Source organism: Trifolium pratense, linkage group LG2, assembly GCF_020283565.1.
Source record: "Trifolium pratense cultivar HEN17-A07 linkage group LG2, ARS_RC_1.1, whole genome shotgun sequence".
Lineage (NCBI taxonomy): Eukaryota > Viridiplantae > Streptophyta > Magnoliopsida > Fabales > Fabaceae > Trifolium > Trifolium pratense.
In genome coordinates, this window is record NC_060060.1 from 10,815,796 (window position 1) to 10,832,625 (window position 16,830).

General features: G+C 33.1%; 1 protein-coding gene, 1 non-coding gene and 1 pseudogene across 2 annotated transcripts; all 3 read right to left on the reverse strand.

Annotated features, from left to right (window-relative positions):
* Window positions 1-2,254: 2,254 nt before the first annotated feature.
* On the reverse strand, window positions 2,255-2,991 carry LOC123904151 (annotated as a pseudogene).
* Window positions 2,992-3,610: 619 nt separating this feature from the next.
* Window positions 3,611-3,682, reverse strand: TRNAW-CCA. Its single transcript has one exon. It is a non-coding gene; the product is annotated as a tRNA-Trp (tRNA).
* Window positions 3,683-5,162: 1,480 nt separating this feature from the next.
* On the reverse strand, window positions 5,163-16,682 carry LOC123908355. The gene is made up of 6 exons (XM_045958984.1): window positions 15,540-16,682; window positions 7,471-7,901; window positions 7,091-7,328; window positions 6,672-6,915; window positions 5,984-6,198; window positions 5,163-5,682 (listed from the first exon to the last, which is right to left on the reverse strand). Exons 1-6 carry the CDS (start codon window positions 16,180-16,182, stop codon window positions 5,447-5,449), a joined length of 2,007 nt encoding a protein of 668 aa, XP_045814940.1. The 5' UTR covers window positions 16,183-16,682; the 3' UTR covers window positions 5,163-5,446.
* Between the last annotated feature and the right edge of the window lie 148 nt (window positions 16,683-16,830).

Below are 16,830 nucleotides of genomic sequence, written 5' to 3' on the forward strand. Positions count from 1 at the left end.
ATTTGGTTTTATAAACCCATTTCACACCAATCTTCTTCATACCTTGAGGAAGATCTGTCAATTCCCAGGTTCTATTCCTCTCAATGGACTCAATTTCTTGATCCATTGCTTCTCTCCATACAGCCAACTTCACTGCTTCTTCAAAACAGGTTGGATCTTCACTATTGCTAAAGACTGCTAGATTTTGCAACTGTTCCTCCTCTTGTAATTCAGAACAAGTCACATAATCTCTCATCCAGCCTGGAGGTTTTCTGGCTCTTTGCCCTACAGCATCCTCAGTGTTGTCATAGTTTTCTTCACTAGTAGTATCCATGTCACTATCACTTTGAACTGTTGGTTCAGTGGTGACTGGATCTTCTGCAACAGGTTCAGCTTGTACTGAATCTTCACCATCATTGTCTATTATCTCAATCTCTTTCTTGTCACTTGTTTCATTCCATTTCCATCCTTGTTTTTCATAAAAAACAACATCTCTGCTAATGATTATCTTGTTTTGAATAGGGTCATAGAGCTTGTATGCTTTTGATTCTTCACTAACTCCCAAGTGAATGCACTTGATACTTTTGGGATCTAGCTTCTTTCTATGAACATCAGGCACATGTGCATATGCTATGCAGCCAAATACCTTGAAATGAGCTACTGAAGGCTTCATTTCACTCCATGCTTCTTCAGGTGTTCTATCTTTCACAGACAATGTTGGACTTCTATTGATGACATGTGTGGCCCAGACTACAGCTTCTGGCCAAAACCTCTTTGATACACTCATCCCTGACAACATACTTCTCACCATATTCATCAAAGAGCCATTCTTTGTTACCTATCATGTGATTACTACAGCTAGAATCTAAGAACCAAACCCGATCACGTGTTTGAACTGTTGCTTCTTGAGCCATCATCAAGAGTTCTTCATGTTCATTGAATTCTGCATAGTTTGCACCTTCTTCCCAAGATGGACACTCACTCTGATAGTGTCCCAACTTATGACATTTATAACATTCAACAAATTCTTTAGAGATTGGATTGGATCTACCTCTTCCACGCCCCCTAGAACCACGTCCTCTCCCTCTGGTGTTGCTTGAATTGTTGTTACCCCTACCAAGATTGGAAGCTTTCAGAGCTTGTTCTTCATCTTTAGCTCTGTGCCTCTTCATTCTTCCTTCGTACACAAGAAGGCTGCTCTGCAACTCATTAATAGACATTGCAGTAATGTCTCTTGATTCTTCAATTGAGCAGATAACATATTCAAACCTCTGAGTCATGGATCTTGTGATCTTTTCAACAATGGTGGCTTGAGACAATGTTTCACCTTGTGCTGTCATCTTGGTAGCAATTGGAAGAGTTCTTCGAAAGTAGTCATCTACTGATTCATCTTCTTGCATCAACAAAAGTTCAAATTCACGCCTCAAAGATTGCAATTGAGCACGCTTCACCCTTGTTGAACCTTGATACTTTTGTCTCATAGATTCCCAAATACTCTTTGATATGCTTCGATCAAGAATTGTTTCAAGAATAGTTCGATCAATGGATTGAAACGGATAATTCTTGACTTTGAGATCTTTCAATTTACTTTCCTCTGCAGCACGAATTTGTTCTTGCGTTGCATTGCAGGAGCAACTGTAACACCATGTTCAATCAAACTCCAAAATTCCTTCGATCGCAACAAGTTTTCCATGAGTTCAGCCCAATGATCATAGAATCCTTCGAATTTTGGAATAGATTGATGGAATGGTGTAGTGGAATCCGCCATTGATAAAGCTTGGTGAAGCTTTACTTTGGAGGAGAAAAGAGAAAAGAGAAGAGAAAGAAAACGGTTACACCGTTGTAACAAACTTTTTTCTGTTTTTGCCAAAAACTGGATCTTTAGGTCTCCTGATACCAATTGTTGGTTCTAAATGGTATTCTCTAGTTTATTCATCACATATCAAGTCCTTATATAGGAGTACAAGTCATATAGATGTTCACAAGTAAGCACACACACACATAAGTGCTTAACTTGCTAACCAAGCTACCTCAGGCCAAGCCAGGCCAAGCCTGCTTGCCTTGCGCGCGCGCAGGTCCTTGCTCATTGGCACGCCATGAGCCTATGAGCCTAAGACTAACTCTAACATATATTACATTTACAGTACAGTCCAACACCATAAATCATTACAGTTACATGGACAACATTATGATAACTAGGAAAACATATGTGTAGCAACATTGTTTACAATTATCAACAATTCAACATGACTTCAAGTCACTTTATCTTCATGAATCAACACTCAGTTCCATGAAGCCAATTTAAGTTAATTTCTACTTTAGGCATATCTATCTTTAGCTTGGAAATGTTCAGAAACCGTTCCCATAAGGTAGCACCTTCTTCATCACAAATCACATGCATCTCATGCTTTAAATTTCCAAAATAGATGACAGAATCAGGTAATACACTCAGCTTTGAGCAACCCTTCCTTAAGAGCTTCTCAAGCTTTTGCAACTCACCAATATTGTCCGGTAGTTTTGGAAGACTCACACAATCTGAGATGTCGAGACAACGTAGCTTGTTAAGGCCTGCGACAGATTCTGGCATCTCTTTTAAATCAGAACAGGAATAAAGCCTTAGCACTTCCAAATTCTCCAACTTTCCAATATCTCGAAGTATTGAAGAAAGCTTGTGGCAGTTTGTGATACTGAGCTTCTTCAATGTGGTAATGTTACAAAAACCATCCGGCAGTTTAATCAAATCATTGCAATAGTCAATGCTTAACGCCACTAGATTTGGCAATGCATATGAAATTTCGATAGAACAGCTTTCAAAAGCATTCCTCTTCCTTATATTGCACATATGAAGGGATAATTTTCACAGATTTTTCAATATGCATTGGCAAGGGACAGAAACTTTCTCCAACCTTATTCTTTTCAAGTTTGATAAAAAACTGAGTAGCTCAAACTTTGTTAATTCAGAATGATTGAAACCAACTCATTTGTGATTATTAAAACTTCTAGTTTACTCATTTTAGGGTCGATTTTCTAAACCCGAAAGTTTTGTTGCAATACATAGATATGTTGGGAAACTTCTTTAGGGTTTAGAAATAAATTGGCAATTTCATATTACGGAACATATGATCAAAAAACCAAATTACGCTACAAAGCTACAACACTTCTCCATAAAAAAAATGCTACAACACTTCTCAAAGTTGATTCAAGAATCAATGTCAATAACATGTTGACCGTCGCTACCAAAAACTAGTCCGGAATTTGAAGAATAACTAAATTGACCTCCACTAGCTACCTCCGGTTGGGAATTCAGAGAGGCATGCACAACAAAGACTGGACAACCAAATAATATGGCAATCAAAATCAGCATCCAGTTAATGGTGAACAATTGAACTGCAAAGCAACCGCACCTCCACTGAATAGATCCGCCATAACTAACTATACAATGCAACTCTTGTGTGTTTTTGTGGAATCAAAATCAATGAAATGGTTTGTAAGATTGGATGAGAAAGAAAACATTATGGATTGTGCTAAGATATGATAAGTTATGAACCGTGGCTATGGCGCGTTTGAATTAAGAAAAGATACTTTTCATAAACAAAAATAGCAACACACTAGAAATAGCAAAAAAAACAATTGAACCTGACGTGAATCGAACACGCAACCTTCTGATCTGGAGTCAGACGCGCTACCATTGCGCCACAGATCCATTTGTGGTAATGTTTGACACTTGCATGTATACGTTAGATGTTTTATTACCAAAACGGTCTAAAAAATAACTGTAATTTTTGATCTGTACAATGTGCTTCAAGAGTTCAAGTTGGGAAATTTTGAGAGTGTAATGTTTCCAACGAACTTGCCTAGTCAAAACAAAATAACTTTCTAAATCAAAAACTGAAGATAATGAAATAAAATTGTTTGGATATTTTTTATGATTGAATGCCAAATGAGATGAGATTGATTTTACTTTTATGTCATACACTCAAAATTACACGAGTAAAAAAGAGATGATAGAATAAACCACAAATACAATGAGTTGAAATTAATTTCTTCGTCTTAAATTGTTTCCTTTTCTAAAGAACCTTCTCATTTAACTTCTTCATCAACATCTAGAAAGACTTGTCTATGATTGACGCTTAGACCTACAACCACCGCAAATGCTCTGGGGTTTAGTTGAGTGGAAGGATAACATGCATGTGTGGACTTTTGATTTTCCCACTTGTGGGATTGTGAACGGTAGATTTTATTGTGGAACTTGATCATCTAAGAGCATCATTATCGGTCACTTTAGGCCTTGCCTACACTTTTTTCAAATAGTACCTATTAGGATGCATTTGATATTTCACTTTTATTTGAGTTACTAATCGCAGCTACGTGTGCACTAGTAGAAACGTTTATACTACTAATTTGCCAAAGATTTATTTATGGAAAATGTTAACATGTGCACCAAAGACACATGTTAAGGAAGCAAAAGTAGAAATAATATATTGAAATATGTGTATTTAACTTCTTAAGCATTAAATACTTTTCTAATAATAAATGCAATTTTCTATATTTAGAACCTTAACATGTGCCTTTTGTGCACATGTTAACATGACCCTTTATTTATTTATTATTATTTCAAAAGAGTAGATATAATGTAGGGTCATGTGGGACCCATAGTTTAGTTGTTTATGTAATTGAAAAGTGTGAAATAATACTCCCTTCGTCTCAAATTGAGTGACACAGTTGACTGTTTCACGTATGTCGATGCATAACTTTGACGATTAATATTTTTAATTATATTATAGTAAAAATTATAAAAATTTGATATTTTGAAAATACTTATCGAGACGAATCCAACAACATCTTATATGCTAATATTTATTTTTATTTATTAGTAGAAAAATATGGTCAAAACAATATGTGTGAATAATGCAATATAGTCAACTGTGTCACTCAATTTGGGGCGGAGGGAGTAGTATAAAAAAAATAAGTGGGATCCATTTAAATAATGAATATTGAGTTCTTTATGATACTCTAAAATAACTAATGTAATTTGGACTTATTTTATTCTCTAAGATCTTTATTGATTTAAGGTCTTGGTAACTAGTGTCCCGGAACCGGAACACTAATTAAGATTAAGAAACTAAAAAGAGAAATAAAAAAAGTTGTGCATTGAAAAGACTAATACTTAGACTTTTATACGATTTTTAAGAAACACTTTCTAAATATAAATCTTTTAACAAGTGCTCCTTTAACAGTATTTAGCATTTGCCATTGATTTATTACAATTACAATAATAGCACGCAACTCCAGATCAGAAAGAAAAATTGGCCTGAGTTTGCCAAATCACTTTATTTTCTTCCCATTCTCATTTGGTATATGCATTTGATCTTTCTAGTGGCTTTCTCATCTATAATCTCATAAATTCTCTTGTATTTCTTCCTCCACCACTACATCCATTTCTTGTGATGGGACCAAAGTGCACACATCACTTTGTGGCAGTTTGGCCAAGCCCAACAGAATCACACACACCTCTTTTACTTTTCTTCTTTCTTTCTTTTTTATTATTATTTTTTCTTTTATTTTGTGTGTAGTTTCCACTTAAGGAGAAATTCATCAAATATATTGATCTTTTGAAGTAGAAATTCAACCAATATATTGATCTTTTAATCTTGTCCTTGTTTTTTATATAAGTTGCAGGAAGTGTCATACCGGCCAATATACCTATACAGCACAATAAAATTTAATATCCAATCAATTAAAAGGGAAATAATAGATTATTAAAATATTTAATTTGTATACATTGATGGTGTAAATTTTTTTTTACATATGCATCCAATCAAATCAAATTATATCATAAAACTAATCTATAATCTATGAAAGTGGCATTAGGGTCTGATTTAATTGGATGCATTAGAAGAAAAGAAATTATTCCGTCAATGCATAGCAAATATTCACATTATTAGAAGAAGATGATTTGCGTAAAAAAAAAAAAAAAAAGATGATTAATTAATAATGTATGTACCTATATAAATGAATGTTAGGAAGTCCACGCAATTTCCTACATAAGAGATTGCCAACAACCTAGCCACAACTCTCACAAACTCAGGCCAATTTTTCTTTCTGCTCACAATGAAAAACAACCACTTTATTGATCTTCGAATCCATGCTCTAATTGTCTTTGCCATTCTCACAGCTGTTTCTTCCTTCAATTCCAACCTCAACAAGTTTGGTGGTTCCCTAAAAAAATTCATACAATAAAAAATTTCACACAATTAAAAAAAAAATACAGATATATTGAAATTAGCTACTACTTACTACTATGTAGTAGTGACATTTCAGAATGAAAGCATGTCTAATGTCAAATACTAATGCGACGTTGATATGTTGTTACGTTTAATATGTCTTCTATTTTATTATCAGAAGTGCTAAATATTACGTGGTCAATGCAAGAATTGCAAGAAACCTAACGTGTCATGTTTTTAATTAGCGAAGAAGCTTTTGTTTCCATATTTGGCGGAAATCATGGGGCAGTGTTCAAAATCGAAAAACAAGCCGTGTTTCTTACTTGACTGCTTCGTAAGTTTTATCATTTTCCTTTTATTTATTAAGGTCTATATATATTGTCTGACGTTCATATCTTGTGATGTGTATATAATCAGAAAAACAAAGAATTTTGCATTAGAAGAAGCAGAGGAAGAGAAGGTACTCACTTTCCAAAACGTATAAGCATATTGGAATAGAAGAACATTGAAGCAACAACAAATATGGTGAGCCATGACATGAGAGTTAGGAAGTTAAATTGATAAACTTCCATCAACACCCAAATTACTGTTGCCGCAACTATAATCATTATATTTATTTTCTTTCTCCTCCATAGTACTATGTCCTCCATCATTGTACTTTGTTTCTTCCTCCTAGGTGGTGCTCTGTCCTTCATTATGCCATTGCCACCATCTGTGCCACAAAATGAATCCAAGTGATATTTTTCAAACTGCTGGTACGAGATAGGGACCCTATACCCTACCCATTATCGTGCCACAAAATTAATCCAAGTGATTAATTTATCAATAAATGATAAATGAGCTATTGTTGCAACAATAATACAAAGCTTAATCAAATGAGTCCATACCAATGATTCTCTGCTGATTCTGTCCCATCCACCAATCATCAGGACGACTATATCCATTCATTGTTAGTTCTCTGTGGGGAACATGCATCGCGAAATAGGGATGTTGGATGCAATCATAAATAATCATTTGACCGTTTAAACATTCCTTCATATTTTGCCACATCTCAAAAGGCTGCCGACAGAGTAATCCAGCAACGAACTGAAGCACCCATGGTAAACCCCTACAACCTTTCACTATCTATGAATAGAAGCGAAATCAGTGAGTAACTAACAAGTATGCAATTGTAAACTGACTAAGATATATTAGGATTGACTTATTTCAGCTTATCTACTAGTATGAGCTAGCTTATGAAAACAACTTATGACATATCCATAAGCACCTCATTGAGAAGATCATTATCAGGCATGTATGAGCTGCTGTGATTCAGTTGAGCAAAGTGAAGAAAAAGGGACACTGCATGATCATGTTGGAGTGGATACAACTCGCGCGGGGTGCCAAATCTTGTAAATGCATCCGCGGTTGAAGTCACCAAAATCTTACAATCTACCAAATCTTGCATTTGGATTTGTAACTTCTCAACAAGGCTTTCAACAAGGCTTTCTGAGCCAGGACAAACATTATCCAAGACTAATAATATTGGATTTTTACCAACTTTCTTCAGCAAAAGTCCTAATCTGTTAATTGCATCTTCGTCGTTATGAAACTCAGGCACCCAAAGTCCACAGTGTTCAAATAGTGTCTGTTGTACAATGTTCTTCAAGTCGGAAGTTGCTGAGATGGTAATAAAGAAGATGTTTCCACCAAACTTGCCTGGTCAAAAACAAAAAAACTTTTTATGATTGAATGCCAAATGAGATGACATCGATTTTATCTCAATACACTAAAAATTAGAGAGTAGAATAAACTGCATAAAGTCAATTTAGATAATTATATCTAGCAAAGAGTATATCGATGCCAATAGTGGAGTATATCTAGCAAATGCAATGAGTTTTTTTTTTTTTATCAAAGCAAATGCAATGAGTTGAAATCAACTTTTTCATCTTTAATTTTTTTCCTTTGTAGGATATTTTCTATGTAATTTATTTTTAAGTTATAATTTTAAGAGTCATTATATGATTAATATTGTTAGTCATGCACATGTTTCATATTGATTGCCTAGTCAACATAACCGTTCCTATTTTATTGCTATTATTTGTTATCATTCCTAATTAAAAGGGTGGGTTTTCGGTTATGCTTTTTAGAGAACATTGTAACGTTGCTTTTTAATCCTAATAATTAAGAATTATGGTTTTGTCTTATGAGATTGATTGGCAATAGTATATATACAAGGACGAGGGTGAGTGAGAAGAGGGTGAAGAGAAGAAGATGAATAAGAGATACAACAAATTCTATTACTAAAATAATAATATATAATATTAAGTTCCCTCGAGCATCCAAAAGTAGTTCTATGAGACCTTGCTAATTCACGTGCAGTGCTAGCAAGAAGTGACTGTTGTATCCTGGAGGGTATTAGCTATGAGACCAACTGCATCGGGTAATTTACCTGTGGTGGCGAAATACTCTTAAGCCCAGTGCATTGCACGCCTCAGTCAAAATCGATAAGCTTTTCTTCTTCTCTAATTTAATATATTATTAGTCATATTTATTTGTTCTAATATTTCATTGATTTATTATTATTGAAATAATTCTATGTCATATTTTTCCAACAATCTTAAGAGTAATTCGTTTTGAATTGGCATAGAATTATTATTATTATAAAGTATATTTGTTACTAATTCTATTTTGTGATTTGTTTATACTGTTGTTAATGCAATGATTGGTGTGACATGTTGTGGGCAATATACCTGGAGCTTGGTGAACTTTTTCTATAGGAAAATGGTGAATAAGTTTCTCAAAGTTGTACCTACTTATATATTTTATTCAGGTTCTATCTATTCTACCTTATTTAATTTTCTTTGTTGAAGGATGATTTATTTGTGTTACCATGTCTTGATATTTGAGTGCTATTAATATTTCCACCGAAAAGCATTTCATGTCATGTCTTTGCTTAAGAGAATGTTATGGATGCAAGCATGAGTATAGTTGAAAAGTGATAAAATTTATTGATATTTGCACACACTTGTGGTTTTGAATATCTCTGTCGTCTTTCAATAAAATAGAGAGCTATGGTTTTGTTAAACATGGTTTGTTAATTTTAAAAGTTGTGTAGCTATAGATTGATGTATGTTCATCTTGTTCATTGCATATTATAATATGGTGATAAATTTTTCATTGGTATTCGTTACCGTTTTAATATTATTTACTTTCGATAGTTTAATTAATTTAATTGTGTAAAATTGATAATAAATTTACGGTTGAAATTTTATTGAGTAGAAATTAAATTGATGTTCACTTGAATTTGTGTAAAATATATTTTAATGTCGAGGCATATTCATATTGCAGAATTTAATTTAATGTGTATATATCAAAAGCATTGTTTGATAAATTTTTATTTTATCGTGAAAGATTATTTTGCTTATTTATTATGTGAAAATTGATATATGACTTTTATAACTGGAAAAGTGAAATTTTGTGGGTATAAAATTTATTGATGCGTGTATTTTAATTTGTGTAAAATGGTTTTTGATGTGGGGGTTTATGCCATATTGTCAAAATTTATTTTGTACTTATAATTGAGAAGTTTAATGGATAAGTTTTTCTAGTGTATGTTCGAGTCAATATAAATTGATGTAAAAGTTTATATATCTTTATGGCACTTGGTAGTTCACTGTTTATATTGTTCGCTAATTGTTATTCAAGTGATGCAGTAGTATTTGTTGCCACCGGATTTGTAAATTTGTATAGGTGTTGGAACTTGAAACCAAATTGAGGAGATATTTTACTGAGAAATTTCATGACCTGAATATGTAATAGAAAAGATGTCGTTGAAAAATATTCTAGGTAGACTTGAATATGATTGTGACTCATAAAATATTTGAGAAATACCATAAACTATAATATGGTATATTGTGGATTATCCATTATATTAAAATAATACAATGATGTTTAGTGAAATATGTTGATATGAAAAATATTTGTGTGAATTAATTTCTCCAATGTGGGGGTTTGCGCTTGGAATTCTTTCAAGTAGACTTGGATAAATAATTCGCTTGGAAAAATTAATTCTACCAAATGTGGGGGTGTTGTCACTTGGAAATTCTCAAGTAGACTGGTACTAATAAATTTAAATATAGATTGAATTTTTGTGAGAATATTGTTGCTTAAAATTTATCTAAGTAAACCTATGATAATATATCATGGATGTATATTCGGAAATAAATGAGATACTGACTAAGAGACGTCTTAGTCAATGTATAATTGAAATTTGTGAAACAGCTGTTGATTGATATAAATAAAGGATCCTGTGATAATCCCACTGAGAAATAAACTAGTGGATGATATATACATCGAGGGGGGTGGAACTATATATGTCCAATACAAAAATTGAGAGTGATGGTAACCCAACATAGATTGTGAAAATTTGCAAGGCTATGTTCATATGGGTAAGAACAAGTCACTTGTCAATTTGAGGAGACACTATTCAATTTCTATTTGAGTTCATCTCTATGGTGTAGTATGGTGTAGGATAGTGTATACTACAGCGATGGAGGTTGAGTTTTTCTCTTAATGAATCTATAGCTCATAAAATGAGTGGTGTGCTTGACTGTGATGTACACTTGATAGATTCACCTATATGAGTGTTGAGGTAGGGCCGCCTCTATGAAAGCTTGGGCAGACTTTCTAGAGTCACTCATGAAATCCAGGAATAGGTGCAAGGCCAAAATGCACCACACCGCGTTGAACAACTTTGGACGAGAGATCAATGTGAGTGATGAAGTCACTGTTTCACATACGGAATGAGGTTCATAGAGGTTATAATCTCACCGACATTCTAGTGGATCAAATTTCATTTGCTCTATGTACTAGTTCATAGTCCAAAAGACACTAGTGCTTATGCGTTGATTTTTCACGCTCTTGGGAACACTTAAAAAACTAAAACTTTAAAATAAATTGTGGGGGATTGTAGGATATTTTCTATGTAATTTATTTTTAAGTTATAATTTTAAGAGTCATTATATGATTAATATTGTTAGTCATGCACATGTTTCATATTGATTGCCTAGTCAACATAACCGTTCCTATTTTATTGCTATTATTTGTTATCATTCCTAATTAAAAGGGTGGGTTTTCGGTTATGCTTTTTAGAGAACATTGTAACGTTGCTTTTTAATCCTAATAATTAAGAATTATGGTTTTGTCTTATGAGATTGATTGGCAATAGTATATATACAAGGACGAGGGTGAGTGAGAAGAGGGTGAAGAGAAGAAGATGAATAAGAGATACAACAAATTCTATTACTAAAATAATAATATATAATATTAAGTTCCCTCGAGCATCCAAAAGTAGTTCTATGAGACCTTGCTAATTCACGTGCAGTGCTAGCAAGAAGTGACTGTTGTATCCTGGAGGGTATTAGCTATGAGACCAACTGCATCGGGTAATTTACCTGTGGTGGCGAAATACTCTTAAGCCCAGTGCATTGCACGCCTCAGTCAAAATCGATAAGCTTTTCTTCTTCTCTAATTTAATATATTATTAGTCATATTTATTTGTTCTAATATTTCATTGATTTATTATTATTGAAATAATTCTATGTCATATTTTTCCAACATCCTTTTCTTAAAAGCCTTCTCATTTAGCTTCTCCATCAACTTCTATAAGACTTGTCTATAATTCAGAAAACCCCTCATTGCCTATTATATTTTATAAATTTTAAAATTCTCTTTATTCTAAAATGAAATATTTATTAATTATAAAGAGTCATAAAATAGATTATTCAGTTGTGAAAGATCATAAAGATAATTTTTTTTAGACATTTTATAGCTAATTGTTATACTATAGTTTTATTAAATGAAGAGGATCGTGTGATAGAGATTTGGGTATTTATCAAACTTTTTTTTTATATTAATGACAAAATGATTAAGAATAGAAGAAATGAGGAATTTATGTCTCATGAGCTTAGCTTAGTTTGCATGGACATTGCATTATATATGCAGGGGACTAATGTCGGTCACCCCACTATTCCATTTTAAGGGTGAAATGTCTAGCCACTAGACTACTTGACAAAAAAGATGAGGAATTTATGGCTGATGAAATTTTTTTCACTATAAAGATGGTCGAGATTCCATCGTTGAAACCATGAACATCAACTTTGCCCCGCGACGCCACCGAAAACATCAAATTTGCTCTTAGTTCATTCTTTATGTCCACCTCGAGAGTCGCTGCTCTCATCTAAGCCACCGCTGATGTTAAATCACCACCGTCAATAGTAACACTAATGGTTTTCATTTCCAAAAAATTGCTTTAATTTTCTTTCCTTGAATACTACTCCATCCGTCCCAAAATAAATGACCTAATTTTAACTTAGTGTACTATTTATATGATACATTTTGACAATATTTTTCTACTAATATACATTCAAATATTAACATATGAGATATTGTTTGATTTGTCTTGATGAATATTTTTAAAATATAGAATTTTATAATTTTTAATACTCCCTCTATAACACTATATAAGCAAAAATCACTTTTATGGATTCATTGCATAGTTAATGTATTTGGTCTATAATATAGACTAAATACATTAATTATGCAATGAATTTAAAAATGTGATTTTTGCTTATTTAGTGTCACGGAGGGAGTAATGATGCACAATTAATGTATTTGGTCTATAATATAGACTAAATACATTTATTATGCCATGAACTTAAAAATGTGATTTTTACTTGGGTCATGTAACTCATGTTAACCGGTGCCCCCGGGCACTGGTTAAGGAAACCAAAAAAGGAAATTTTAAAATTAAAAATAACATTGTTTATACTTTCGAGTCGTTGACTGCACAAACTTCGATATGATATTACTATATTTGGTTACTTAAACAGTGCCCCGGTGACACTGTTTAACATTTTCCTTTTTACTTATATAGTGTAACGGAGGAAGTAATAAACAACTAAAAATATTAATGAGTAAAGTTATACATTAACAAATATAATGGTGGTGAGCAATGTTTTAAGAACCGGACCGGACCGGCCGGTTCAACCGGGAACCGGACACAGCAGCGGTCCGGGCTAGTGCTGAGAACCGATAGTCTGCAGAACTGGAAAAAAACCGCTTGAAACCGGTACGAACCGTCCGGAACCGTTCGAACCGGTGAACCGGGGGCGGTTTGAAAAAACCGGTCGGTTCGGAATCTTTTGAAAATTAAAAAAAAAAAAAAAAATTCAATTTTTTTTTCGTTTTCTTTGATTAATATTTTTCTGAAGGAAACAAAGGAGTAGTAAGGAATTAATCCATAGCCTATATTGGAAAACCTATATTAAATACAATTTAATGCCTAGCTTATAATTTGAGTTTATTGGAAAACCTATTAAATACAATTGATACAATTTAATATAATTGATATACTTTTCTGATATGCATTGACCAACATTGTTTACATGTCTACCTTATTGATATGCATTAATATGCATTCATTGATATCTTGATATTTGTCTTAATTGTATAATATATTCTTAATTCTTAACAAACAATTTTAAGTTTATATGATTATGTAAAGTTTATATGATTTTGTACAATTTAAAGTTTAACAATTTATATGAATTATGAATTTCGAATTTATGTATAATTATTTGGTATAAATTATGCATTTTGGATTTATGATTTCTTTATTTTAAGTTTCTAAATTTTCTATTTTGTTAATGTTACTTTATTAATTTGTTTATTAGTTGTGAAATAAGAAAGTTATATGAACGGTTCAATATAAACGGTTTAATAACGATTAAACCGGTCCGATCGGTTGACCCTTGAACCAGTAGCCACACCGATTCGACCTCCGGTCTGATTCTTATAACATTGGTGGTGAGATAAGTAATTTAGTTTGACTATGTTAAATGCCACCGTTTTAGCGGAAATACGGAAGAGAAACGTTGATAAAGAAGATCAAATTTCTCTTGCTTGAAGAGAGATTACTTTTTTGTGAGTCCCATGGAAAAAACGTGTTCTATTTTTTTTTGGATCCTTTTGTTGTCACTTTTCATAATTGATTGCAAACAAATGTACTGGGTTGTTGTACTGGTACTTGTGCAGCGCAGTTTTGGGAGGTGGGGACTGGGGAGACACGTTTTGGACTCTCATTGGAGGAGCTATCCCCACAATGGGTTTTTGTGTTTTTTGTTGTCCTATTTAGACGCATTTTGGAAGGTTTTTTTTTAAGGTGACATATATTATTATATATATTATGTGAATGTGTATTGGATTATTGTGGTTGGTCCATAAATAATATTTGATTTTATTGGATTAGATCGTGCCGACCTTTAGCTTGTGTGAACCTCTATTGAAGCGGAGGGGGTTGTGTACTTGCAGACACTCCGACGCTCAAGTCAGTTTAAGTGTGGAGTGAGGTTTTCTGTGCTAAGATTATATGTACCTTGTGAATGGTATGAAGTCTCGTATATATAGCCCCCATCGCTGGGCCAAGGCCCTTGATGGCATTAATGACCATCAAGTGGCTGCCGAAAAACGGCTGGAAAGTCTTGATGAGCAGTTAATGCTCATCATTCCGATGAATCGTCCGTTACAAAACGCGTAGGTATGTGACCGTTGGTGTGTCGAGCAAGTGTCATATGTCCCCACATTAAGGCTTGCTCGGTTGTAATTGCTCGCGGTGTTTTGATATCCGGGCTTGTAAGCTCGGTCCAGAACAATATTTAATATAGAAAAAAATAATAAATACAGTTTGTAATTCAATCAAAATCATCCACATTAACAAATATATCGGTACATACTCTCTCCGGTAAAAATCACTTTTTAGATTCATTCAAAAAATAATGTATCTAGTCTATAATATAGACCATGTACATTACATTTTCAATGAATCTAAAAACTTGTTTTAATTTTTAATAACTTACTTTTAATTTTTTTCTTTATTTAAGAAATTGGAAGATGTGAGATTGAAGATGAATCCCAACAAATTAGTTGGGTTTATGCATAGATTAAATGTTGTTTGTATAAACAACTTATTTGGATGTTATAGCATAGATGTTTATCATGATATGTCCTTATGTAAGCTATTCTTATAACAAAAGATAAAATGAAGTTAAATAGTTCTTATATATGCTTGATCAATTTTCATAAGTTATATAGTAGAACTTAAGAAAATAAGCTAAAAAAAACCTTATAAAAATTATCATTAGTTGTTTTTATTAATTTTCCCAAATAGTTTCACAAAACTTATACAAGTAGATAAACAATTCAAACATAATAATAATAATAATAATAATAATAATAATAATAATAATATAATAATAATAATTTAATAAAAGAAGGAAACAATTAGTTAGTTGTTACCTTTGATTTGTGAATCCCAACAAAGCTTCTTAGCAAGAGTGTTTTGCCCTGATCCACCCAAACCATTCAATACATGTACAGAAACACCATCCTTCATCATTTCAATCTTCAAATTATTTAAAGGCTCCTCCATTCCCACAAATTCACCAGGAACACCCCACAAACCCCCAAATTGATTACCATTTAAACCCCAAATTTGATTACCACTTAAACCCTCCTTTCTCATAATAAGCTCATAAATTCCATTCACCTTTGCCAACATCTCCATCACATCTCTTCTATTCTCAACTTGCATGTTAACAGCCAAATATCTCAGAAGATCTTCATCTTTCTTCTTAAGCTTGGTTTGGTAATGTGAATACCAAAGAAATTTCCATCGAGTAAGCATCTTGCCTTTTCTTTCAAGCTCTTTACCTTCTCTTATATGTTTCTCAAACCTCTCTATCTCTTCTATGGGTCGATTCAACACGTAGTTGAAACCTTTCATCTCTTCAACCAAAGGAGCCAGAGCGTTCAAAGTTTCTGCGTTCATCTCAAGAGTTGGACCAAATTGTCGACCATTTTGTATGTTTTGGATAGCACCTTTCATTATCTCCCCCATCGCAGCTCCAACAGCACCTCCAAGTAATATTTCCGCCGCCATAACTGTTAGTAGTTGATGTAGTAGTGTTGGTTTAGAATATAGTTAGATAGTGTAAAAGACTTTAGTTGATAGTTGAAAGATAGTAGTAGCAAACAACGTGAAAAGTTATAGCAAGAATAAATTGTATTGCTTTTCACTTAGATAATTTACAAATGAATTATGATTACATATTTATAGGCGTGGAAGGTAATCTATATAATTCATTCTAGATCCTTCATTATATATCAAAATAGACATACTTAACATGTAAGAATCCTCTCCACTAATTGGGTTTGGATTTGGATTCTCTTTCTCTTCAACTTTGGCGGCCACACGTGTGTTTTTAGGACAACAAAGAAAGTAGATCTGTTCTCTTTTGTTGCTAGTGTGGTGGAATGGAATCAAATGTTTTCTAACTCAACTAAAACTGTGAACTGGGTTATTTGTAGCAACAAGTTTATTTTTTGAAATGGTTGTTTAGTTTGGTTTTTGAAAGCACGTGTATATTTTCCATTACTATTGTTGGAACTTTAATTTCTTGGTAGGTTACACTTTACATTACTTTTAAGTTGTGGTAGGGCTCCCACATGGATGGATCTGGATTTCTTGCTGTTAGAAATCACGCGGTTTTCATACTGTTTTGCATCTTAGCCATCCATTATCAGATCA

Bases quoted from the DNA above. Each gene is read 5' to 3' on its own strand.
- LOC123908355 (XM_045958984.1), bottom strand. From the start codon at position 16,182: ATGGCGGCGGAAATATTACTTGGAGGTGCTGTTGGAGCTGCGATGGGG. The intron at 7,329-7,470 runs GTGCTTATGGAT...TTCTATTCATAG, and splicing joins ATAATGATCTTCTCAATGAG to ATAGTGAAAGGTTGTAGGGG. The intron at 5,683-5,983 runs GTACATACATTA...TGTGCTGTATAG, and splicing joins CCTAACATTCATTTATATAG to GTATATTGGCCGGTATGACA.